General features: G+C 43.3%; 1 protein-coding gene across 3 annotated transcripts in view; it reads right to left on the reverse strand.

Annotated features, from left to right (window-relative positions):
* Nucleotides 1-23,798, reverse strand: part of LIMS1 (LIM zinc finger domain containing 1) — a 165,452-nt gene extending 141,654 nt beyond the window's left edge. Inside the window, exons 1-2 of one of the 3 annotated variants that reach the window (XM_060187601.1) lie at nucleotides 23,604-23,798; nucleotides 16,199-16,266 (exon numbers count right to left, since the gene is read on the reverse strand). Coding sequence is in view for 1 of the 3 variants with exons in the window: in XM_060187598.1 (XP_060043581.1) it covers nucleotides 23,604-23,635 (32 nt within the window). In the remaining 2 variants the exon portion in view is untranslated. The remainder of the gene's footprint in view (nucleotides 1-16,198; nucleotides 16,267-23,603) is intronic. The other 2 variants (XM_060187598.1, XM_060187600.1) reach the window with 2 other exon arrangements.
* Nucleotides 23,799-25,418: the final 1,620 nt, after the last annotated feature.

Consider the following 25,418-nt stretch of genomic DNA (forward strand, 5'->3'; position numbering starts at 1 on the left):
ATGTGTCCTCACCCCCACCCCTGAAGATAACCATTATAATTTTCCCAGAGTCTTAGAGGTTGACTTTTTCCCCCACATTCTGATGTTCAATTCTCTATATTCTCCATGTGAGTGAAACCATTCTGTAGTTGACCTTTGCTTCTTTACTTGCTTCACTAAACATAATCTTCTCCAACTCCATCCACTTTATCTCAAAGAACACACTATCATCTTATTGCTGAGTAATTCTCCATTGAATATATGTCCCATAACTTGTTTATCCAGTCACTTGTCTCAGGGCATTTTGGTTGTTTCCAGGTTTTTGCTGTTGTGAATAAAGCTGCTATGAACATGGGGGGGGGGGTACATATATCCCTTCGAATCAGTGTTATTCTATCTTTTGGGTAAATGCCTAGGAATGGAATTGCAGGATCATAAGGTAATTTCCATTTGTATTTGTTTAAGGATTCTCCTTACTATTCTCCAAAATAATTTTACCAACTTGCACTCCCACAAGCAGCATAGTATGAGTTCAAGAGGTTGTTGTTTGTTTGTTTTTAAGGCATTCTTAGGTCTTTTACAAATGGAAAGAGCAAGCAAGCGAGAGGCAGAGAGAGAAAAACCACAGCACTGAAGCTTCCTCCCTATGGTAGGGGTTGGGCTCAAATCTGGATGAGTATTTTGCTGAGCTCCCATTAACAGGTTTCTAAAATATCTTTCATTGAAAAAAAAATCAAGCTACATAATATTTAACAAGGTCCTACTTATATACCACTGGCAAAAAAGATGCTGCTCAGCTTTATATCTTACTACCTTTCAGACACCAAGTTGCAGATGCTACCATAATGCCAACCTAACTTGCCTGGGCAGACAACCTCACCGATGTGTCCTGGAATCTCATCTTTCTAGAGCCCTACCCTACTAGGGAAAGACAGAAACAGGCTGGGGGTATGGATCCACCTGCCAATGCCCATGTCCAGTGGCAAAGCAATTACAGAAGGCAGAACTCCCACCTCCTGCACCCCATAAAGATCTTTGGTCCATACTTCCAGAGGGGGAGAAATGTTAGGGGAAGATGACCAGAGGGCTCTGAATTCCATCTAGACCCTGAGACAGAAGAGAAAAAAAAAAGGGAAAGAGTAGTAATAGGTGTAGATGTGACTTGGAAAAGAAGGCAGAACTATAGAAATTAAAATGGGTATAGGGGCGGGGGTAGATAGCATAATGATTATGTAAAGAGACTCTCTTGCTCCGAAGTCCCAGGTTCAATCCCCTGTACTACCATAAACCACAGCTGAGCAGTGCTCTGGTAAATAAAATAAAATAAAATAAAATAAAATAAAATAAAATAAAATAAAATAAAATAAAATAATGTATATGTGAAAGAAAGTATATATATAATAGCCAACACACACTTATGATATTGGGAGAGCTACTGCAGTTTCCAGTGGAGACAATGGGGACACAGAACTCTGGTAGTGGGAAAGCTGTGGAATTATATTCAGACAAGATGCTAAGCACACTCCACTGTACTTCCTGGAAGCAGTAAACATCTCCCTAACTAGGTGGGCTCATAAGACAAGAGCTGAATAGGAACACAGCCTAATAAAAGAAGCAGTGGTCCACAGACAGAGAAGAGAAAAAAAGGAAAGACATTTGGAAGTAGTAATAGGTGTAGATGTAACTTAGAAAGGAAGAGAAAGAACCTAGTAGGGGTTGTATTGTTTTGTGGAAAACAGAGAAATGTTATGCATGTACAAACTATTGTATTTACTGTCGGATGTAAACATTAATCCCCCAATAAAGAAATTTAAAAAAAAAAAAAAAAAGAAAGGAAGAGAAGGCAGGGCCATAGAAAAAATGGGCAAAAAGATAGATAGATAGATAGATAGATAGATAGATAGACAGACAGACAGACAGACAGACAGGCAGGCAGGCAGGCAGACATAGAAATAATAGTCAACCCATATCTGTGACCTTGGGAGAACCACGCTAGTGGTGGGAATGATGTAAAATTGTACCCCTGTTATCGTGTAATTCTATAAACCAGTAAGAAATCACTAATAAAGAAAAAAACAACAGTCTATGTCACGGAATGTGGGGACTCCATTCACATGGGATTAGGAGTGGTCCTTAGGCACACAGAGCTGAAATCATGTATATTTCTGTATACACATCTCAAGCCCAGTACTAGACAAAACAATACATAATGTTATGACAGTTATCAACTGTCAAAGGTGGTCAATCCTATAGTGACAAATGTCCTTGCTTTTCTTCATCTCAGTGTACTAAGTCCCCTCACTTCCTGAAACTTTCAAAGCATTTGTATTTTACACTGACACTTTTTTCTCTCTGGACTCTAGTTACTGCCTCCATAGTTTCTGATGAAAAGTCTGTGGTAGTTTAACTTGTGCCCATATACGTAGGTGTTACTTTTCAAGAATAGATTTCTTTGGGTTTATCCTGTTTAGGGTTTGGAAAACTTCCTGAATCTGCAGGTTTGTGGTTCTTACCAATTGTGAGATATTAAAGTCATACACATTCTCTAGGACATTTGTACTCCACTCTCTCTCCTCTCTTTCTGGGGTTCCAATGATTCTTTTTTTTTAATTAGAGATTTAATATTGATTTACAAAATTACATGTCAACTGGGGTATAATAACACACCATCCCTGCCACCAGAGTTCTGAGTCCCAAGTCCTTCCATTGCAATCCACCTCAGTTCTCCCAAGGCTGCAGACATGGGTTAACTGTCATCTCTACAACTATCTGTCTATATTTGTATATAACTGCCCATTTTCCTTCCAGGTTCAGTCCTCTCTTCCCCTCCAAGCCACACATAACCCTATTACTACATCCAAATGTCTCTCCCTTTCTCCTCTCTCTGCAGGTCCTAATAGAGTTGGAATTCGGAGCCCTCTTATCCTCTTTCTCCTATCACTTCTCCCCCACCGAGAGTATGGATCAAAGTTGTTTTGGGGGTGCAGAAGGTGAAAGGCCTGAATTCTGTAATTGCTTCTCTGCTGGACATGAATGTTGGTAGATTGATCCATAGCCCTAGCCTATTTCTATCTTTCCCTAATGGGGTAGGGCTCTAAAGAGTTGAGGTTCCAAGACACATTGGTGAGGTCATCTGCCCAGAGAAGTCAGGGCGAAATCATGGTAGCATTTGCAACTTGGTGTCTGGAAGGTGGCAGGACATAAAGTGAGACAAAATAGTTAATGAACAGGAACCAAAAAGTAGGAACAGAGTAGATAAGATAAGGGATCTTTGGGTGGAAGAAAGCTAGGAAATTCATTTTAGGCATGTTTCTAGGGGCCCACAATTATGGTAATCTTTGTTTGAGTTAGATAGCTAGCATGAAATTGGATAAAAACACTGTCTGAGAAAATGATGACACAAAGATTCTTTGATAAAGTTCAACAGGTCCCTGGGGGGCGTGTTTTTTTTTTTAACTGGATAGAGACAGAGAGAAATTGGGGGGGGGAGATATAGAGGCGGAGAGACAGAGAGATACCTGCATCCCTGCTTCACCACTCGTGAAGCTTTCCTCCTGCAGGTGGAGCCAGGGGCTTGAACCTGGGTCCTTGTGCACTGTAATGTGTGTGCTTAACCAGGTGTGCCATGGCCTGGCTGTTGCTGGTTTTTTGTTTTTTGGGTTTTTTTTTTTTGCTCCATTTTATTTTCTTTCTGTTGTCTACATTCAATCATTTCTATTATTTCTTGTCATGTTTCACTGATTTCTTCCTTAGTTCCCTCCGGTTGAACCTACCTGATATTGAGCTCATTCCTAAACTAAATTTGGTGACTTTGTTTTTGGGGTTTTTTTTTCCAGCTGCAGAATTTGCATTTGCTGTGGCTTTTCTATTTCTTGAGTTTTTTAAGCATGGTCACAACTATTCCCTGAAGAACTCTTATAACTGCTTTAAAATCACTGTCAGATGGTTGGTAATTTTTTTTATTTATAAAATGGAAATATTGACAAGACCATAGGATAAGAGGGGTATAATGTCACATAATTCCCACCACCAGAACTCCATATCCCATCCCATCCCTTGAAAGCTTTCCTATTTTTTTTTATTATTATTATTGGATAGAGGCAGCCAGAAATTGAGAGAGAAGGGGGAGACAGAGGAGAGAGACACCTGCAGCCCTGCTTCACCACTCATGAAGTTTTCCCCCTGCAGGTGGGAACCAGGGGCTCGAACCTGGGTCCTTGCACACTGTAACATGTGTGCCCAACCAGGTGCACCACCACCTGGCCCCACTTTCCTATTCTTTAGATTGACAATTTTTTATCGCCAGGGTTATCACTGGGATTCAGTGCCTGTACCACAAGTCCACTGTTCTAGGCAGCCAGTAGCTCGCTCTTTCTTTCTTTCTTTCTTTCTTTCTTTCTTTCTTTCTTTCTTTCTTTCGGTAGAGGTGAAAGACAGAAAGAGATGAGGGGGAGGGTTGGGAGAGTAAACTCAGGTCCTAAATGCACAGTAACATGCACTCTACCAGGTGCACCACCACTAAGTCCTGATACTACTTATTTATTTCATATGAGATTCTTTCTTCTTTCCACTTGTTTATTTACTTATTTATTATATAAACAGAGAGTAGAGAGACAGAGTGAAATTGACCACAGCACTGAAGCTTCCTTCACTGTGGTAAGCTGGCTCAAACCTGGGTAAAACATAAGGCAAAGCAGCACATTATCCAAGTGAGTTATTTTGCTGGTCTCTGGCCTGATGTTCTTAATAGTATTCCATATTTCTTTCTTCAAGGAGGACACTAACGAGTGCTACACTGAGTCCAGCTCCCACTACACTGAAGGAAACTGGTGCTGTGGTGATTTTCCTTCTCTTTGTCTCACTCTTTCTGTCTAAAAAAGTCACCCCAAAGCAATAAATCCCTGAAGATGACAAAAAAGAGAGAAAAAGCTGAAAAAAAAAAAGTTTTAAGCCACTCTTCTCGTTCTGGGGAATGAATAATTATAAAATGTTATTTATGTTAACATCCAAACTTTTTTTTTTTAAACTCAACACGTATCAAACATCAACAAATTCTTCAGGGTCTTCAGCCATTTTGAGTGTCAAGTGGTCCTAAGACACACGTATAGGCAACAAGAACAAGAGAAGATGCTAAACTTGACTGTGAAGCAATGTTCAAAACCCAGACTGCAGTTAATTCTTTAAATAACCCAACTTCTGTCTGCAGAACAGCTCACCTGGGTAGTGTGCTACTTTGCCATGTGTGTGGCCCAGGTTCATGTCCAGCCCCACCACAGTGAAGGAAGCTTTGGTGCTGTGTCTTTCCCTCTCTGTCCCTGTCGCTTTCTTTTTATCTGATTTGTGTCTTGAAGATGGCTTAACCAGATTGTTTTCTTCTTGAGTTAGAGGACATGTCAGATCATATTAAATTTACTTCAGTTCAATGTGTGTGTACCTGTGTGTAACACTATCTTCTGTTTTCATTTTGAACTCTTAGCTGTGCTTGCATATATAAAATTGCTATAAAGCGGGAGGTGGCCTAGTGGGTAAAGAGTTGGGCTCTCTCGGGGTCAGGTGGCGAACCTGGTTAAGTGCTCACATTATAGTACACAAGGACCCAGGTTCAAGTCCCAGGTCCCCACCTGCAGAGGGGAAGCTTCACAAGTGAAGTAGGGCTTCAGGTGTCTATCTCCCTATTTCCCCCCCTCCCCTCTCAATTTCTCTCCGTCTCTATGCAATAAGAAATAAATATATTTAAAAATTTAAAAAGAGGGAGTCTGGCAGTAGCGCAGCGGGTTAAGCGCAGGTTCGAGCCCCTGGCTCCCCACCTGCAGGGGAGTCACTTCACAAGCGGTGAAGCAGGTCTGCAGGTGTCTCTCTTTCTCTCCCCCTCTGTCTTCCCCTCCCCTCTCCATTTCTCTCTGTCCTGTCCAACAACGACATCAATAACAACAACAATAACTACAACAATAAAAAAAAACAAAGGCAACAAAAGGGAATAAATATTTTAAAATTTTTAAAAAGAGTTGGGCTCTCAAGCATGAAATCTGGAGTTTGAGCCCCAGCATCAAATGTGCCAAAGTGATACTCTGCATCTCTCGCTGTTTTCATAAATAGTAAACAAACAAGAAGACTGCATTTGGGGACATGTTTTCCAATTCCAAATACATTTGTTGTACATACTGTCTAATGCCTTAGACCATGAGTATAGACTGAAAACATGTTGTTATAATTAAAGAGAGACCACACACTGCACTGTAATTATTTGTGCAAGTAAATGATCCTATAGCTCTATTGTCACTTATTTAAGATGTGAAAACCAGTCAGCCTATTAAGCTCTTAGGAAGTCAAGCTGTCGTGGTCATGACCTTGCTAATCAGAGGTCTTGTTAACAGGATGTTGGAGGGGTGGTTCAGCCCAGGTGCTATCTGGGCTTTAGACCATTGAAGGGTAATAAAGTTCCAGCTAAAAGTGCAGGGTGTTTAGTCTCGTTCCATATTTAGCTTCATGCTGTATTCTGGGGTCAGGAACAATGTCACAAAGTCTGTACTTAAAATTCTTTATAATGGGGAGTCGGGCTGTAGTGCAGCGGGTTAAGCGCAGGTGGCGCAAAGCACAAGGACCGGCATAAGGATCCCCGTTCAAACCCCGGCTCCCCACCTGCAGGGGAGTTGCTTCACAGGCGGTGAAGCAGGTCTGCAGGTGTCTATCTTTCTCTCCTCCTCTCTGTCTTCCCCTCCTCTCTCCATTTCTCTCTGTCCTATCCAACAACGACAACAACAATAATAACTACAACAATAAAACAACAAGGGCAACAAAAGGGAATAAATAAATAAAATTAATATTTTTAAAAAATTTCTTTATAATGGAGAATGGTCATTATCATGATCATCATGTTAAAGACAGGGGCAGAGAGAAAGGGAGTGAAAGACACCACAGCACTGAAGTTTCCTTCAATGTGGTAGGAGCCTGGCTTGCACCTGGACCATCCACATGGCAGAGCAGCACGCTATCCAAGTGAGCTATTTTGCTAGCCATACCATGGAGGAAATTATTTATTTATTTTAGGCAATTTTTATTTGTGACTAATCGTGACTTACAAGATTGTAGGATTACTGGGTTCTACACTGCACGTACCACCAAAGTTCCATGCCCTCACCTTCCCAATGATAACCACCATTATTCTCACATCTTAGAGACAGTTTAAGCCTCCTCCTCTTCCTCCTCGTCCTCCTTCTTCTGCAAGTTCATGTGTTTCAGGTCTCTAGGTAATAAGTGAAACCATCTGGTAGTTTTCTTTCACCTCTTTTTTTTTCTTTTTTTTTTTTCTTTCACCTCTTGTTTCACTAATCATATAACCCCAGTTCCATTCGTTTGTTCCAAAAGACAAAATATATATTTTTTATTGCAGAGAAGTACTCCAGGTACTATAATAGAGGATTATGGAGAACACATTACAAGAACAGTTTATCACCATGTGCTGTAACTATTTAGCAGATAGCATAATGATTATGCAATGAGACACTCATCATACCTGAGACTTTGGAGCCACAAATCCCCAGCACCACCGTAAGCCAGAGCTGAGCAGTGCTTTGGTTAAATATAAAAAGTGGGGGTGTCAGGCGGTAGCACAGCGCACTAAGCGCAGGTGGCGCAAAGCGCAAGGACCGGCATATGGATCCTGGTTCGAGCCCCTTGCTCCCCACCTGCAGGGGAGTCGCTTCACAGGCAGTAAAGCAGGTCTGCAGGTGTCTTTCTCTCCCCCTCTCTGTCTTCCCCTCCTCTCTCCATTTCTCTCTGTCCTATCCAACAACAACAATAACTACAATAATAGAACAAGGGCAACAAAAGGGAATAAATATTTTTTTAAATGTGTATACACACACACACACACACACAAACACATTGCTGGCAAATTTTTGACCAGGGCATTTTTTTTTTCCAGTGTAAATTTATTGGGGACATGATGATTTATGACACTATTGCTATTAACAGATACAGTTTCTTATTTCCATAAGATAGATGCCAGCACACCACACTCTCCTCCATCTACTTGTCATTGTCCTCCACCACAGGCCACTGGGTGAGAGCCAATCTTCTTTCACTCCTGTCTTCCCTCTGTCTTATCACAGAGACCTTAATAAGTACCCCTAAATGGTAACGACTCTTTTGAAGAAACCTTTACAACATGACAACATAATATCACCTTTGAACAAGATCACCAACAATTCCTTGATAACAACTACCTAGTCAGTTTCAGTTTCTTATTTGTCTCACTCATTTTATGATTTTTCCCCTTGTATTGAGATCCAAATAAAGCTCACATATTTCATAGTTTGATAAGTCTTAGTTTCATAGTTTGATAAGTCTTAGTTTCATTCTTTTAACATACAGATATCCCTTCCAACTTTTCCCATAAAATTCTGTGGTTGGTTTTTTTTTTTTTGGTTGAAGAAACTGTTTTATGTTTAACATGTCGTTGGGTGTGTGTGTATGTCTGTGTGTGGTTGTCACCAGGGTTTCACTGCTGCAGGATGACTATCAGACACAGTCAGATAAAAAGAAAGCGACAGGGACAGAGAGGGAAAGACACAGGACCAAAGCTTCCTTCACTGTGGTGGGGCTGGACATGAACCTGGGTCACACACATAGCAAGGCACCACACTACCTAAGTGAGCTATTGTGCTAGCCTTATTTTAGAAGAATTTATTCACATGTTACAGTGTGCAGGGCCCTGGGTTCAGCCCCCCTAGTCCCCATCTGCAGGGGGAAAGCTTCATTAGTGGTGAAACAGGGCTGCAGATTTCTCTCTTGTTTCTTTCCCTCTCTACCTCTCCCTCCCCTCTCTATTTCTGGCTGTCTATCCAATAAATAAAGAATATAGTAACATTTAAAAAAAAAAAAAAAAAGAGTAAGACTTGGGACACTCTACCCCTCAAAAGAAAAAACCAAGTTCAGAAAGGGCAGTATTCACACAGTGAGTGAGGAGGGCTCCCCTGGATAGTGCGCTGCTTTGGATTCAAGCCTGGCCCCCACTGCACTGAAGGAAGCTTCCTTGTTGTGGTCTCTTTCAACTTGTTCTCTCTGCCTCTCTGTCTCCATCTAAGAAATGAACAAATACATAAAGAAAATTAACAAGGTGAGCAATCAGACTGGCTAAGTCGGCTGGGTATGTAGAGAGTTTTGAAAGGTAGCAAAAGAACTGGGCAGCTTCTCCCGCTTTTTCCTAAATAATGGCATGAACTGAGGGGGTTATGCAGGGTATGCCAGGAGGCACCCCAGCTTTGTTACCGACTGACACACAGTGAGTTCTTCATCTCTGAAGTTCAGATTCCTTGTCTACAAAACAGGCATGAAAATCCTATTTTGTGGAGTGGCATAACAGGTAAAAATGGGAGGAAAGCGTCTGGCCTCTTAAAATGAAGGCAAAATGTGTTCTGCAGCTGTTGAGCACCTTGTGCTCGGCTGGAGAAATAGCTCAGCCATGTACACAGCCTTAGTTCAAGAGAGGTGTTATGGGGCAGGGGAGATAACATAATGGTTCTGCAGAGACTCATGCCTGAGACTCCAAGGTACCAGCCAGGTTCAATTCCCTGCACTGCCATCAGCCAGAGCTGAGCTGAGCTGATTTTTGTTTTTAAATTTTTAATAGTTATTTATTTTCCTTTTTGTTGCCCTTGTTTTTTATTTTGTGTAGCTATTATTGGTGTTGTTATTGATGTCGCCGATATTAGGACAGAGAGTAATGTAAAGAGATGGGGAAGACAGAGAGGGGGAGAGAAAGACAGACACCTGCAGACCTGCTTCACCGCCTGTGAAGCAACTCCCCTGTAGGTGGGGAGCCAGGAGCTCGAACAGGGATCCTAACGCCAGTCCTTGAGCTTTGTGCCACGTGTGCTTAACCTGCTGCGCTACTGCCCGACTCCCTTTGTTTTTTTTTTTTTTTTTTTAAGGAGGTGCTAATGCACTGGATGAAGGAAGCTCCAGTGTTGTGTTGTCTTTCCCTCTCTGTCTGTTTCTCCAATGAAAATGCAATCTGGTAATGGTGAAATCACACATGCCCAAGGCCCCACAGCTAGAAAAATAAAGCACTTGTGTCAGTGTATGCAATTAAAGACAGTTATAAAACATCAGATGTTTGTTACTAAGAAAATTTTCAAGAGTGCAGTGAACAGAGATGACTAAACACTACTTGAATTTCTTCCAAATTTTTTGTGGACACTGGGTCTTGCTACTGGTGAGTAATACATAGCAGTTGAGCTAAACCAAATGTGAAGGCTATTTTGTCTTCCTCTCAGTTTATTCAAACAATGGCACAGGCAATAAGCAGAACCAGCTCTGAACTTTCCAATTCACTAACCAGTGAAGGCTGAAAAGAAGAAATAGAGTATTCAAGTCCAGCTGGCTTTTCTTCAGAAAAGTCTGATTAAGACATCCTTCAGCCCAATAGACTGGCAAAAAGATTAAACAGATATGAAAAAAAAAAAAAACTAAGGCAAAATAAAAGTTTATAAATTACCAACAAAAAAGTCAAAATGCTCTGGGAAAACAGATACCAGCGCTGAATCCCTAAATCCCTCGCACACAAAAGGGCTTAATTTATATTCTAGGAATTCATTATTTCATGGAGCAGAGGCAATTTCCCCTAAACTGCTTGAAGAAGAAGAAGAAAAAAAAAAAGATTTTCTAGCCAAAGGGCAAAGGCACAATGGTGGGAAAGCACCATGTATTTTCAGAAAGTGGTAAATGGGTTAGTTTAGGAAAACGAAGATTAAGAAGACAGTGTGTGACCCAGTCAGATCACAAACAGCCTTAACTTCTGGGGTCTGGAGTTTGGGCCTTGTCTGACAAGCAATAAGAAGTTTTCTTACTAGGGGCTGGCAGTGGCACACCTGGTTAAATGCAAACATTATCATGCCCAGCGACTCGGTTCAAGCTCCCAGCCCCCACCTATAGGGGAGAAAGCTTCATGAGCAGTGAAGCAGTACTGTGGGTATCTCTCTGTCTCTGTCCACCTCTATCTCCTCCTTCCCTTTCAATTTCTGTCTCTATCCAATATTTTTTTTTAAGAGAAAATTTATCTTAAAAAAAAAAAAAAAAGAAGTACGAATCTTACTATTCTGAAAAGACTGGTAGTATGACCAAAATAATGTTTCTGGAAAATCTGGAGCCCACAGCAATGACAGAACAGTTAAATTGAAAGGTTCTTAAGAACGGGGACACGGGAGGCCCAGGAGGTGGCACAGTGGATAAAGAGTTGAACTCTCAAGCATGAAATCATGATTTCAATCCCTGGTATCTTATGTGCCAATAGGATGTTCTGGTTCTTTCTCTCCACTTCTCAAATAAATAAATAAATAAATACACACGGGGACATAAGCTTAGGGAGGTGGTTTAGTGGGAAAAGTAGTACGTGTCTTGCTCTCTCTCACATACAATAAGTAGATAAATCTCAAAGAATAAATACCAGGAGAAGACCTTCCACCTTCTGCACCCCATAATGATCCTGGGTCCATACTCCCAGAGGAATAAGGAATAGCAAAGTTTTCCAAGGAGGGGATGTGATGCAGAGTTCTGGTAGTGGGAATCATGTAGACTTGTACCCCTCTTATCCTATGGTCTTGTCAATATTTCCATTTTACAAATAAATTTTAAAAAATAATTTAAAAAAATAAATAGCAGGGATCATGTTTCATTCACCTTTTGAAATCTCAGGGGCACCTGCCCTGTGATCTGCATATTAAAAAGATCTGTTCATTCTACTGCATTGAAGAGGAAGAAAGAATGACCAACTGTGACACAGGTGGTCATTGTCCAGCCAGTGTCCATGCTCCCTCTCCCCCTATCTTAGTACCATGGGGTTTCTATAAGAAATATACAAAAACAGAACAATTATGACATTCCAGATGAAGAAATACCTTGCAGTCTGCTGAAACAGTGAGTGCTATCACTTAATAGATGCATCACTAGAAAGGTAAGTTCACAGAAAAGATTCTGACTGTGTCATGTGAAGAGGGTGGACATGCGTGAGTGGAAAGCCCTTGTCCAGTGTGGCCTGGGAGGTGGTGCAGTGGATAAGGCACTGGACTCTCAAGCATGAGAGCTCAAGTTCAATCACTGGCAGCACATGTACCAAAGTGATGTCTGGTTCTTTCTCTCCTCCTTTCTTTCCCATTCATAAATAAATAAAATCTTTAAAAATAATAATAATAAAATAATGTAAAGAAAGAAAGCCCATGTCCCTGGAGAGGAAGAATTACAATCACTAGCACACAGCCTAGGAATACCACATCCCCAAGGACAGACACATTGCACAGACTCCCACTGAAAGAGAATGATGTCCAGAACAACTCAGGTGTGAAATTCAATGACTCATTCAGAAATCTCCAGCACAGTTGGCGGGGGTGGGGGGGTGGGGGGGGTGGTGTCTCAAATCTATCAGAAAACGTGTCAGCAATCAACACAGATGAACATCTGCTGGCATGTGGCAGTTTATGGCTCTCTCAGGTGGTCGGGCCTTGGGACCTGTCCTGAGTTTTGAGGTGATCAGCCAGTCTGGAGGTAAGTCTCTAAGGGTACTTATTCCATTACCCTGATAACTCTCACTGTCATTTTGATTTACCTTTCACTCATAAATGATACTGTACTTTCTTTTTTCTGAGGTTATGCTGTTCATCAGTGTGTTGTCTGTGAAGAAGTGTCTATTCAGATCTTCTGCCCATTTTTTAAAAGGGATTTATTTTAATGTTTATTGAAGAGAAGGGGAGAGGGGAGGGGAGGAGAGGGGAGGGGAGGGGAGGGGAGGGGAGAGGAGAGGAGGAGAAAAAAAGAGTCAGAGAATTACATGTGATGTCAGGGATTGAAGTCAGGACCTCATGTTTAAGCACTCAATGTCTTATTCCTGGAGCCAACTCCTGGAGCCACCACCCACCTTTTTTTTTTTTTTTTTAATCACTGTGGCTCGGTGCCTGCACTACAAATCCACTGCTCCTGGAGGCTATTTTTTTCCCTTTTATTGCCCTTGTTTTATAGTTGTTATTATGCTATTGTTGGATAGGACAGAGAGAAATCAAGAGAGGAGGGGAAGACAGAAAAGGGGAGAGAATAGACACCTGCAGACCTGCTTTCACCACCTGTGAAGTGAACCCCCTGCAGGTTGGAAGCCAGAGGCTGTAACCACGAGATCCTTACACCAGTCGGTGCGCTTTGCATCATGTGTGCTTAAACCACTGCGCTAGCACCAGCACCCCCCCCCCTTTTATAAAATGGCACTGATTTCTTGGTTGTTGAGCTGTACGTGTTCTCTATGTATTTTGGGTATCAATCTCTGGTCACATGTACATTGTGTATTTTCTCCCAGTCAGTAGGATGATACTTCATTTTACTTATCATTCCTTTCAGTTTACAAAAGTTTTTCAGTTTTCTGTAGTCCCAGTTGCTTGTTTATGTGTTTCTGTTTTTCTCTTGCCAATGGAAGCAAATCCCAGTAGATACCTGTATGGTCAAGGCCTCAAAGTGTGTAACCTGCCTCCCTTAAATATGTTATGGTTTCAGATCTTACATACAAGTCTTCAGGGCATTTTTGCTTCTTTTTTTTTTTTTTAACTTTTTAAAAAAATTTTTTTCAATATTTATTTATTTTCCCTTTTGTTACCCTTGTTTTTATTGTCGTTGTTGTTATTATTGATGTTGTCGTTGGGTAGGACAGAGAGAAATGGAGAGAGGAGGGGAAGACAGAGAGGGGGAGAGAAAGACCTGCTTGCAGGTGGGAAGCTGGGGCTCGAACCTAGACCCTTACTGCAGTCCTTGTACTACGTGCCACATGCGCTTAACCCGCTGCGGTACCACCCGACTCCCAGGGCATTTTTACTTCTTTACTGTGTTTGGTTTGAGAGAGTTCTGGTTCGATCTTTTGCATGTGGACTGTCCAGTTGTCCCGAAACCATTTGGAAGAGACTTTCCTTGCTCCCCTGTATGGACTGGGCTCCTCTGTCATACATTAACCACCCATATATGTGTGCCACATTTTTTTTTAATTAAAAGAGCAGTAAATTATAATATTACATAAATTTCAGGTGTGCACATTTTAAAAGTCAACAAGCATAGTTCACCCAGGTAGTGCATCTGCTTTACCAAGCATAGTGACCTGGGTATGGGCTCAACCACATTGCACTGAAGTAGCCTAATATTGCTATCTCTTTCTCTCCCCCTGCCCGTCTGAAAAAGTTGGCCCAGAGTGGTACAAGTATAGCTATTATGTTAAATTCACCACTAAAACTCTAGTCCTATTCATTATAGATCAAACCAGTATACCTGATTTCCTTTCCTTCCTGTTACCACAATTTTTAAAAATTAAAAAAATAATAATAATAAAGTAATTGCAGCAGCCCGAGAGTACTGCAGTGGATAAAGCATGGCCTCTCAAGCATAAGGTTCTACGTTCTGGCATTGCATGTGCTACAGTGAGGCTCTGGTTCTCACTCGCTCTTTAGTCTTCCTCCTCCTTCATAAGCCAACCTTCTTCTCCTTTTTTTGCCTCCAGGGTTATTACTGGGGCTCAGTGCCTGCACCACGAATCCACTGCTCCTGGAGGCCATTTTTTCCCTTTTGTTACCCTGGTTGTTTTTACCATTGTTGTGGTTATTATTATCATTGTTACTGATGCCGTTGTTGTTGGATAGGACAGAGAGAAATGGAGAGAGGAGGGGAAGACAGAGAAGGGGAGAGAAAGATAGACACCTGCAGACCTGTTTCACCACCTGTGAATTGACTCCCCTGCAGGTGGAAAGCCGGGGCTTGAACCAGGATCCTTACTCCAGTCCTTGCGCTTTGCACCACATGTGCTTAACCCACTGCACTACTGCCCGACCCCCATTAGCCAACCTTCTTTAAAAAAAAAAAGTCAGGCAGTGGCACACCTGGCTAAGTACACATATTACCAACCACAAGGACCTGGGTCCAAGCCCCCACTCCCCACCTGCAGGGGGTCCACTTCACAAGTGGTGAAACAAGGCTGCAGGTGTCTATCTCCCCCCCCCATCTCCCAGTCCTCTTTCAATTTCTCTGTCCTAAGAAAAATTAAAAAAAAAAAAAGTAACTGCAGACAATATGACTGTGATTACAGTTTGCACAAAGAAAATATGGTACAGAAACATTTTTCACCACACTTACCCAGACTTCAGACATGGTAGTTAAAACCCCATACCCAGATGTGTCATCTCCAAGCCTGGCATCTCTCATCCACAAGCCCTTCTGTCAGCATTCAAATCCAACTCTTAGCAACTTCCTTCCCACCTCAAGGAGAAAACACTACTAATCTATAGTTGCTTTGTTTTCAATTGCCACCAGGGTTATCCCTGGGCCTTGGTGCCTATATAATGAATCCACGGCTCCCAGTGTATATATATGTGTGTGTGTATATATATATATATATATATATATATATATATATATATATATATATATATGGAGAAATCAAAAGGGAAGGGGAAGATAGACACAGAGAGACACCTACAGCACTGTTTTACTGCTCATGAAGCTTCCTCCCAGGAGGTGGGGACCAGTCCCAATCTATAGTTTTTTTTTTAACCCTTTACTTAATGTCATAATGGAACCATCCAGCTCTAAAATAAATTCTAAACGGGGGAGGGTGGGGGGGGGGTTAGAGATACAGGAGTGGTCCAGGAGGTCATGCCGTAGCTAGAGTGTTAGGCTCTCAAGAACGTTGTCCTAAATTCAATCCCCAGCACTACATGCGCCAGAGTGATGCACTGGTGTGCACATGCCCACTCTCCTTCCCTCCCCTACCCATTAACATATAAATAAGTCTTTAAAAAAAAAAAAGGTGAAGGAAAATGCCCACTCACTCTCCCCCAATGAGTTTCATCTTGGAAATGCCTGCTATAATCCAAAAACTAGAGGTGACGTGACATGACAGCTGTCAGGAGAGCTAAAACCCCACTACTGGATGGGAGAAAGCATGCTATGTGGCAGCCATTCTTGCTACTAAAGTATCTGGAAGACAATGTAGCAACAGCCCAGTGTGTAATGTGGACGGTATTCCTGTGGGTGGGAAACCAGAGTCAAAGCCTAATTACAAAGAATATTAAATTGATGGATGGTCAGAGATGTTGTTATTCCTCTTATTTAAGTGCAACCCTAGCTAAGAACATGATCTGGGATGAGGTCTGTTTAAATGACTAACTGCAGAACAAGCACATTATTGAAAACAGAGACTCACAGTAAAGCTCTGCTCTCCTCACTGTCACTGTCGAATGTCTCTGATCCAGTGGAGAAGCAAGAAGGCCTCTGTAGGAAGAAAGAAAGCTCATCAACTGTACAAACAGTCGGCTGTAAAGGAGAGGAATCCAGGGTCCACCCCAAAGGAAAGAGATGGGGGTGATGAGAAACATTAAGATAGGGCGTAGGAAAAAGTAGGTGCATTGAATAAAGCATTGGGACGATCAGGCATGAGGTGCATGTGCCAGAGTGCTGTTCTAGTTCTCTCCTCTCCCTTCTTCCTCTCTCTCCTTAATAAATTAAAAAAAAAAAAAAGTCCCCCGGCTCCCCACCTGCAGGGGAGTCGCTTCACAGGCGGTGAAGCAGGTTTGCAGGTATCTGTCTTTCTCTCCCCCTCTGTCTTCCTCTCCTCTCTCCATTTCTCTCTGTCCTATTCAACAATGAGGACATCAATAATAACAACAATAATAACTACAACAATAAAAAAAACAAGGACAACAAAAGAGAATAAATAAATAAAATAAAATAAATCAAAACAAGGCCAGAGTAATAGTGTAATGGTTATACAAAGAAGACTTTCATGCCTGAAGCTCTGAAGTCTCTAGTTCAATACCCAACACCACCATAAGCCAGAATTGAGCAGTGCCCTGGTTAAAATTAAACTAAAAGTTAAAGCAAAACAACAAAACAAGCAAGTCTTTTTAAAAAAAAAAATTGTTTTAATCTTTATTTTTTTGGATAGAAACAGCCAGAAATTGAGAAGGGGAGACAGAGAGGGAGAAAGACGGAGAGACACAGACACCTGTGGCCCTGCTTCACAACTTGTAAAGCTTTCCCCCTGTAGGTGGGGACTGGGTGCTCAAACCTGGGTCCTTGTTCACTGTAACATGTGCACTCAACCAGGTGCGCCACCACCCGGCCCCAAGACAACCAAGTCTTATAGTCTTCTCTAGGTCTAGAATACACAGAGCAGTCAGAACTGAACTACTTTCTCTACTGCCGAATTGTCACTAGCTTTCTCAACAGTGAAGTGCTTGGTATGCATTGTCATGCAAAGAGGCAGAGAGCTGAAGGTGGAAGAAGACAATTACTGCCACAATATTTTCCTTCTTCATCTCAGCACTGCTCTGGAGTCAGCGGTGCTCTGATGTGCAGTACATTATTTTTTCCACACCCATTCTTCAAGTGTTGGTTATTTATTTGTATCTTCACTAGGGCTTACCACTCTATGTTGACTTTTTTTAAACATTAAGACAGAGAGAGGGGGACCATATCAACAAAGTTTCCTTCAATGAAGTAGAGGCCCGGCTCAAACCTAGGTCATGGGTTGTGCCCATGACAAAGCAAGGACACATTCAGGTGGGCTGTCTTGACTGTGGTGGTAGACACATGAAACTACACACAGCATTTAAGTGCATGTGCAAACAGAATGACAGCTAAAATCGTAACCGCAGTGTACAAGTGTGGGTGAACCGGAGAAGAGATACAATAGACCACCCTATATCATTATTTTTAATTTCATTATTTTTCACATTTATTTACTTAAAATAATGATGAAAATAATATTGACATTGGAAAACTATTCATATTTATTAATTGAAAGACAAGCATATTGTAAGTGTCTTAAAGACAGCTCTTAAAAACACAAAGAAACATTTTGAAAAAAACCTTGCTTCTTGGTTTAGGGATTATAAGTGACATGGTGACGTGTTTATTTTCCTTTTTTTTAATTTTTATTTATAAAAAGGAAACATGGACAAAAACCATAGGATAAGAGGGGTACAACTCCACACAATTCCCACCACCAGAACTCCTTATCCCATCCCCTTCCCTGATAGCTTTCCTATTCTTTACCCCTCTGAGAGCATGGACCCAGGATCATTATGGGGTGCAGAAGTTGAAAGGTCTGGCTTCTATAATTGCTTCCCTGCTGAACATGGGTGTTGAAAGGTCAATCCATACTCCTAGCCTGTCTCTCTCTTTCCCTAGTTGGGTGGGGTTCTGGGGAAGCAGAGCTCCAGAATTTTTATTATTTTATTGGATAGAGACAGAAATCAAGATGGTAAGGGAAGGCAGGGAAAGATATGCCTGCAGCACTACTTCACTGCTTATGGAGCTTTCTCCCAGCACCTGGGGAATGGTATTTTGAACTTGGGTCCTTGATCATGGTAACTTGTGTGCTCAACTAGGTGTGCCACTGCCTGGCCACCTCTTCTTTTTTATTTTTATTTTTTTTACAACTGCATGTGAATCTAAATTACTTCAATAAAAATTTCAGTTATACCCATCCAAAAGATTTGTATACACCTATGTTCAAATAGCACAATTTGTAATAGCCAAAACCTGGAAGAAACCCAGATGTCCAACAACAGATGAGTGGCTGAGCAAGTTATGGTATATATACTCAATGGAATACTACTCAGCTATTAAAAATTGTGATTTCACCATTTTCAGCCCATCTTGGATGAGGTTTGAAGAAATCATGTTAAGTGAAATAAGTCAGAAACAGAGGATGAATATGGGATGATCTCACAGGCAGAAGTTGAAAAACAAGATCAGAAGAGAAAACACAAGTAGAACCTGAACTGGATTTGGTGTATTGCATCAAAGTAAAAGAGTTTGGGGTGGGGGTGGGGGGAAGAGTACAGGTCCTGGAAAAGGATAATAGAGGACCTAGTGGGGATTGCACTGTTATGTGGAAAACTGAGAAATGTTATGCATGTGCAAACTATTGTATTCACTGTCAAATGTAAAACATTAATCCCCCAATAACAGGAAAAAAAAAATTTTTCAGTTAAAAATACATGCTCCTGGTGGCCCAGGAGCTGACACAGTGGACAAAACATTGGACTCTCAAGCATGAGGTCCTGAGTTCATTCCCCAGTAGTGCATGTGCTACAGTGATGCTCTAGTTTTCTCAATCATAAATAAATATTTAAAACAGAAATGTGTGCCTATATTCATAGCAGTATTATTTACAGCAGCTAAAACATGAAGCAACCCAAATGTCTAGCAAAGAATAAATGGATAATTAAAACAAATGAGTGGCCTGGTGGAAGGATAGACTTCCAGACTTAGAAGCATGAGGTCTCAAGCTTGCTTCCCCAACACCAAATAGTCAGAGTATTGTGTTTGGCCTTTCTTCCTCACTTGTATAACAAAATAAATCTTAATAAAAAATGGGGGGGGGGGCATGTGGTGGCGCATCTGATTAAGCATACATATTACCGTGAGCAGGGCCTCAGGTTAAAACCCCTGGTCCCCACCTGCAGGGGGAAAAGCAGTGAAGAGGGCTATAGTTGTGATTCTGTCTCTCTTATCTTCCTCCTCTCTCAAATTTTCTCTGTCTCTCTCTCTCTCTCACTTTCTCTCTCTATCCAATAACAAATAAATAATTATAAAAAGAAGAAGAGTGGGCTGGGAAGATAGCCAGGTTCATTCTCCATTAGTGCACAGGCCAGAGCTGAGCAGCCCTCTGGTCTTTCCCTCTCTCTCCCAGAAATAAACTACATTAGGAAAAAAAAAACTACAGCTTTTTGCTACAGGGGCTTTTGATACCTGCATGCTTCCACTGCTCCCAGCAGACTTTTTCCTCTTTGACTATCAGAGAAGGTGAACGGAGAGAGAGAGGAGAGACACCAGAGCACCAGTCCACAGCTACTGAAACTTCCTTTTTTTCACAGTCCTCTTCTGTGTGTTGCCAGGGACTCAAATCCAGGTAGGGACTTGCACCTGGTAAACTGTACACTCTACCAAGTGGGTCATCTCCCAACTCCCAATTTAGTTAGAGAACAGCTTACAAAGACAATGGAATATTATTTAATCTTAAAAAGGAAGGCTACTCTAACATGCTACAATATTAGATGAACCTTGATGATATTATTATGCTAGGTGAAATGAGTCAGTTGTAATACACATGCAAAAAAACACTCCTGTTACCTCAGTGCATGAGGTACCTGCACCGGGAAAATCTGAGGCAAAAAACCGAAGTCACCAGGGGCTGAGGGTAGTACAGGAGCTGGAAGCTGCTTAATAGGGAGGGTAGAGGAGGTGCTTCCTTTCTCTATTGATGGATGGATGGTGAACATGCTTATACAACATGAACCTACTTATTCCTGACACTTAAAAAGAAAGGGAATGTTGATAGAAGGGGAGCCACGGGGACACAAGACAGACACTAGATCAGGAGTCTTCAGAGGAAAATGTTATAGATAGAGGGTGGCTCAGTGGAGAACCACTGAGGTCCTTAGTTCAATCTCTGGCATAGAAACACCACTCAGCAGCCTCTCCAGCAGCCAAACTTCCTTCCTTCCTTCCTTCTTTCCTTCCTTACCAGAGCACTACTCAATTCTGACTATGGTGGTGCTACGATTGAACCTGGAATCTCAGAGCCTTAGAAACAAGTATTTTGTATGACCACTATGCTATCTCCCTGCATTCCCTTCCTTTCTTCCTTTCTCTCTTCCTTTCTAGAAAGAAAGGGCTAGGGATAGAGTGGGTGAGAGACAGTAAGATAAGAGACACCACAGCTCTGCTCCATCACTCATGAGACTTCACCATTAGATATGAGCTATCAGTCTTTTAGTGGTCTGGGGGGTGGTACAGTGGATAAAGCACTGGACTCTCAAGCATGAGGTCCCAAGTTAGACCACTGGCACCACACCTGCCAGAATGATACTTTAGTTCTTGTTCTCTCTATCTCTCTTTAGTATCTATCTATCTATCTATCTATCTATTGGATAAAGACAGCCAAAAATTGAGGATAGGAGAAATAGAGAGGAGGAGAGACAGAGAGACACCTGCAGACCTACTTTACCACTCGCAAAGCTTTGCTCCTGCAGGTGGGGACCAGGGGCTTGAACCTGAGTCCTTGCACACTGTAACATGTATGCTCAACCACATGTGCCACCACCTGGCCCCCTCTCTTTTTCTCATTAATAAATACACCTTAAATAAACACATAAATGGAGAAAGGGGAGAGATAGAGAGAGAGAAAAAAGAGAGAGAAAAGCAATACTATGCCATCACGCCCCCATTCCTGGAGCTCCTCTGGTGCCAACCATGGTGTCCTGATATGATGCCCTGGCTCAAAAATAGGATCTCTGTAAGTAAGGCACTCATTCTACTGGGTGATCTAACACACACACACAATATATACATATATACATATATATATATATATGGTCCCAGGAGGTGAAGGTACTGGACTTGGAAGCAGAGTTCGATTCCCATCATGTCATATGCTAGAGTGATGCTCTTGCTTAATCTCTTTCTCTCCCTCTTCTTATTTTTATATAAATTTCTCCCCTCTATTATAACTTACTATATAACTCTATATAAGTTACTACTGCATTAATAAAATCTATTTATTTCTATGTATACACACATACATATACATATACGTATGTGTATATACATGTATCTATGTATATATATACACGTGTGTGTATATATATATGGCATCTGGGCCTTATCTGTTGCCCCCCTCCCCCAACCTACCCTATCCCTCACACACACACACACACACACTAACTTTTTTCCCATCCAAAGCACTTATCAGCTTTGGTTTACGGTAGTGTGGGGGGACTGAACCTAAGACTTCAGAGCCTTAGTCTTGAGAGTCTCTTTGCATAACCATTATGCTTTCTACCCGACACACACACACACACACACACACACACACACGTTAACTTTTTTATTTCTTTTTGTCAGGTAGAGAGAGACAGAGACAGGAAGAGAGACAGCACAGCCCCACTCCAACATTGTTTCCCCTGGTGCCATCACAGTGCTGCCACAAGTCCTTGCATATACACTCTGCCAGGTGAGTTATCTCCTGGTCCCCACTCCACAATTAAAAAAAAAAAAAGTGTCCTTGGAGAACGAAATATCAGTGTTACTAAGCCTTGCCCCTTGAACTTTTTTGTCTCTTGTGATGGAATGGGAGGCATGCATAATGCATTTCTACTGCATTCCACAGTAAGATGGCCATCTGGAGGAGGAGCACATGTGTGCCTGGGGGAACAGCTGAATTAGGAGAATAGCAGGTGGCTCACCTGGTAGAGTGTATAGTTACCATAATGAGGACCAGAGTTCCCTGGTCATCACATAGGAGTGCCTGCACTGAGGAAGCTTCACAAATGGTAAGTGGTGCTTCAGTTTCTCTCCTTCTATCTCTCTCCCTCTAGGTAGAAGGGGGGGAGTTCCTTTGGAGCAGTGGAGTTGTCAAAGCCCCGAAGCCCGGTGGCAAAAACAACTAAATTAATATTTTTTTAACTTTAAAGAATAACTGACGCAGTATGGTTTTTAAGCTTGCTATTTGGCACTTACTGAAACCGAACAAAGTAAATCTGTTACTTTGATGGAAATAATGAACAGGAGCCTTCTGATGATACTAAAAATCAAGCTTTCCACTGAGAATTAGAATCCTGGGAAACCCAATACCCAAGACACCTTGATCTAGACAGCCTCTCAGAACTTAAAAGACTTTTCCAGTGAAATCAACGGTGACATCAGTCAATGGGATTTAGCAATACGGTAAAATGAGAATGTGGCGACATTTGGCAGATCTGCTCAACTTAGTCAACCAATATTTTCCAAACGGCAAATGCGAGGCTAACAACGGGTACTAAGCCCGTTCAAACAGCGGGTCTAGTCCAGCTTGAGTGTAAGACTCATTAAGATTGAAGATTCCACATCCAAACCCCCCCCCCCAAGAAAGAAGCACTTTCCTAGTTCCTGGGCAGTGCAAAATTGATTAAACTACTCAGCCAGATTCCAGCTCTTTTTGTTTGCTTCATGTATCCCAAACAAAATCAATCGCAATAAACTAGAAGCAAAACAAGGAAACCCTCCTCCTCGTCCAAGGTCAGATACCCAACAGGTAAAAGGACGTGATTTGTGGCTTCGTGGACATTAACACACTGTGGCTTTCTCTTTTTTGTAAGTTCACAGCTATTTCACAGGAGGCTTCACTCTCGCTGTGCGGCCGGCAGCACGGGCATCACCATGTAACAAAAGTTCTTCTCTCTGCAAGTGGGTGCAGAGGCCCAGCTGGGTGAGCGCGGGGCGCGTGTGCCGCTGGGTGACTCCCAGGACTGGGGCCGGGGAGCTGCGCCCATGGGTGCCCCGGGCCGCCCGCCGCTCGCGGACACGGCAGCGCAGCTCGGACCCGCAGCCACGGCCGGCCGCCGGAGGGTGGCGGGGCAGTGTGAGCCGGAGGCCTGGGGCGCGGGCCTAGGAGCCCCGGCAGGGATCCGATCGGGAGCCCCAGGGCGCCCGGCGGCTGCAGGGCCGAAGCGCCGCCGCCCAGATCGGCGGCCGGCCGGTGCGGGGAGGAAGGCCGGGCCCGGGTGAGACGCGGGGGGCGGCCCGCCGCCGAGGTGGGGGCCGGGAACGGGCTGGCCTACCTGTTGGTCATCCCTGCCGCCACGCCCAGCATCTCCGCCGTGCGTTGGCTCTTCTCCGCTCCCCACGCGTGCAGCTCCGGCCCCACCGCTGCTAGAGGCCCGCGAGCAGGAAGAGGAGGCGGGCCGGGGCGGGGAGGCCAAGCGGGGGCGGGGAGGCCCGGGCGGGCCGCACGGGGGCGCGCTCTGCGCCCCCAGCCTCCGTCCTGGCCCCGCCCACTTCCCTAAGCCAGACGAACCACGTCCGTTCTCAGTCTATGGCCCCGCCTCCAAGTCGCGGTACTGACCCCGCCCACAACTTTAACTCTATGGTCCACGTCCGCGGTCTAGAGGTCACGCCCCCCGCCTCCATTATGGCCCCGCCCACTTTCTTAACTCCGATGAACCAGGTTCGCTCTCAGTCTATGGCCACTCCCCCAGCCTCCGTCTTGGCCACGCCCACTCCCTTAACTCAGAAGTACCACGTCCGCGGGCAAGTCTATGCCACGCCCCCAGTCTACTTCCTGGGCACCGCCCACGGCTTCTATCCTTGGACCTCAACCCCCTTGACCCCGCCTCCAAGACCCTCCCTGGGCCCTGGCCCATCCAGGTCCTCTGGGTTTTGGTTCCTGGCCTCTCTCCTTAGACTGTCTGGGCTGTCCCGCCTGGAGGTCAGAGTTTGGTGCCACAAACAGCGGGAGCCCGCGGGTTCTCCTGTTGAAACGCCTCTGAGACCCTGCACTTGGGGACCGCGAGCCCAGGTCTGCTGAAAAGCATCCTGTACATTGGCCACTGCAAGGCTTGTTCACCTAAAGGTGCATGATGGCAGGGCCATTGTGCTAGGGAACTGTGAATCAGGAACATTTACCTGCCTAACATTTTCGTTTCCTTTCAGTTCTCTTAACCTGTTCCCTCTGCCAAAACTCATCTAGTAATACTGGAGAGGAAGCCTAGACATAAGTGAGTTCTTCCAGTGTGCCTGATTTTCTTTGTATTTATGTATTTTGAGAAGATAGAGACACTGAGAGAGAACAGGGGTATAAGAGGGAGATACAGAGAGATACGTGCAAGCCTGCTCCACCACTCCTGAAGCGTCCCCCTTGCAGGTGGGCAGCAGGGACTTGAACCGGGATCCTTGCACACTGTACCATGTGCATCACTGCCCACCCCCAATGCACCACTATAAACCAGAAATGAACAGTTAAGAAAAAAAAAATGAAAGTGTGCCAATATTTTGTTTGATGAAGACACAAGGAAAGTGTTACTTTGATACACTGTTGGTAACAGAATAAGGCCACAGGATTCTGTAGGGTTAAGTGGATATTATTAAATAGCGTAGGAGCCAGAACAGAGCCCTGGGGGAGGCCACTTGAGACAAGTCTCCATCTGCTAGACTTGTCACCCAGATGTACCCGGAATCTTCTGTTTTGGAGAAGAAACCATATAGTGTTGGCCACCCATGGAGGCAGGCATCTTGAGATCTTGACCAGGAGACCACAGTGCCAGACCGTGTCATAGGCTGCTGTGAGATCAACAAAGACAGCACCCGTCTTTAAATTCTTCTGGAATCCATTTTCAATGTAAGTTGAGAGGGCCAGGGCTTGTTCGCAGGTAGATCTTCCTGGGCGGAAACCAGCTTGGGCGGGTGATAGGAATTTCTCTGTAAGATGAGAAATACGTGACAGAAGCAGCCTCTCAAGGAGTTTGTAACACATGGAGAGGAGAGAAATTGGTCTATAGCTGGCGGCCAGTGTTGGGTCTTTCTTTGGTTTCAAAACCGCTATAATCTTCGCACGACGCCAAACTTTGGGCATAGACTCAGATTCCAAGATGTGGGAC

The sequence above is a fragment of the Erinaceus europaeus genome, chromosome 3 (genome assembly GCF_950295315.1).
Source record: "Erinaceus europaeus chromosome 3, mEriEur2.1, whole genome shotgun sequence".
NCBI lineage: Eukaryota > Metazoa > Chordata > Mammalia > Eulipotyphla > Erinaceidae > Erinaceus > Erinaceus europaeus.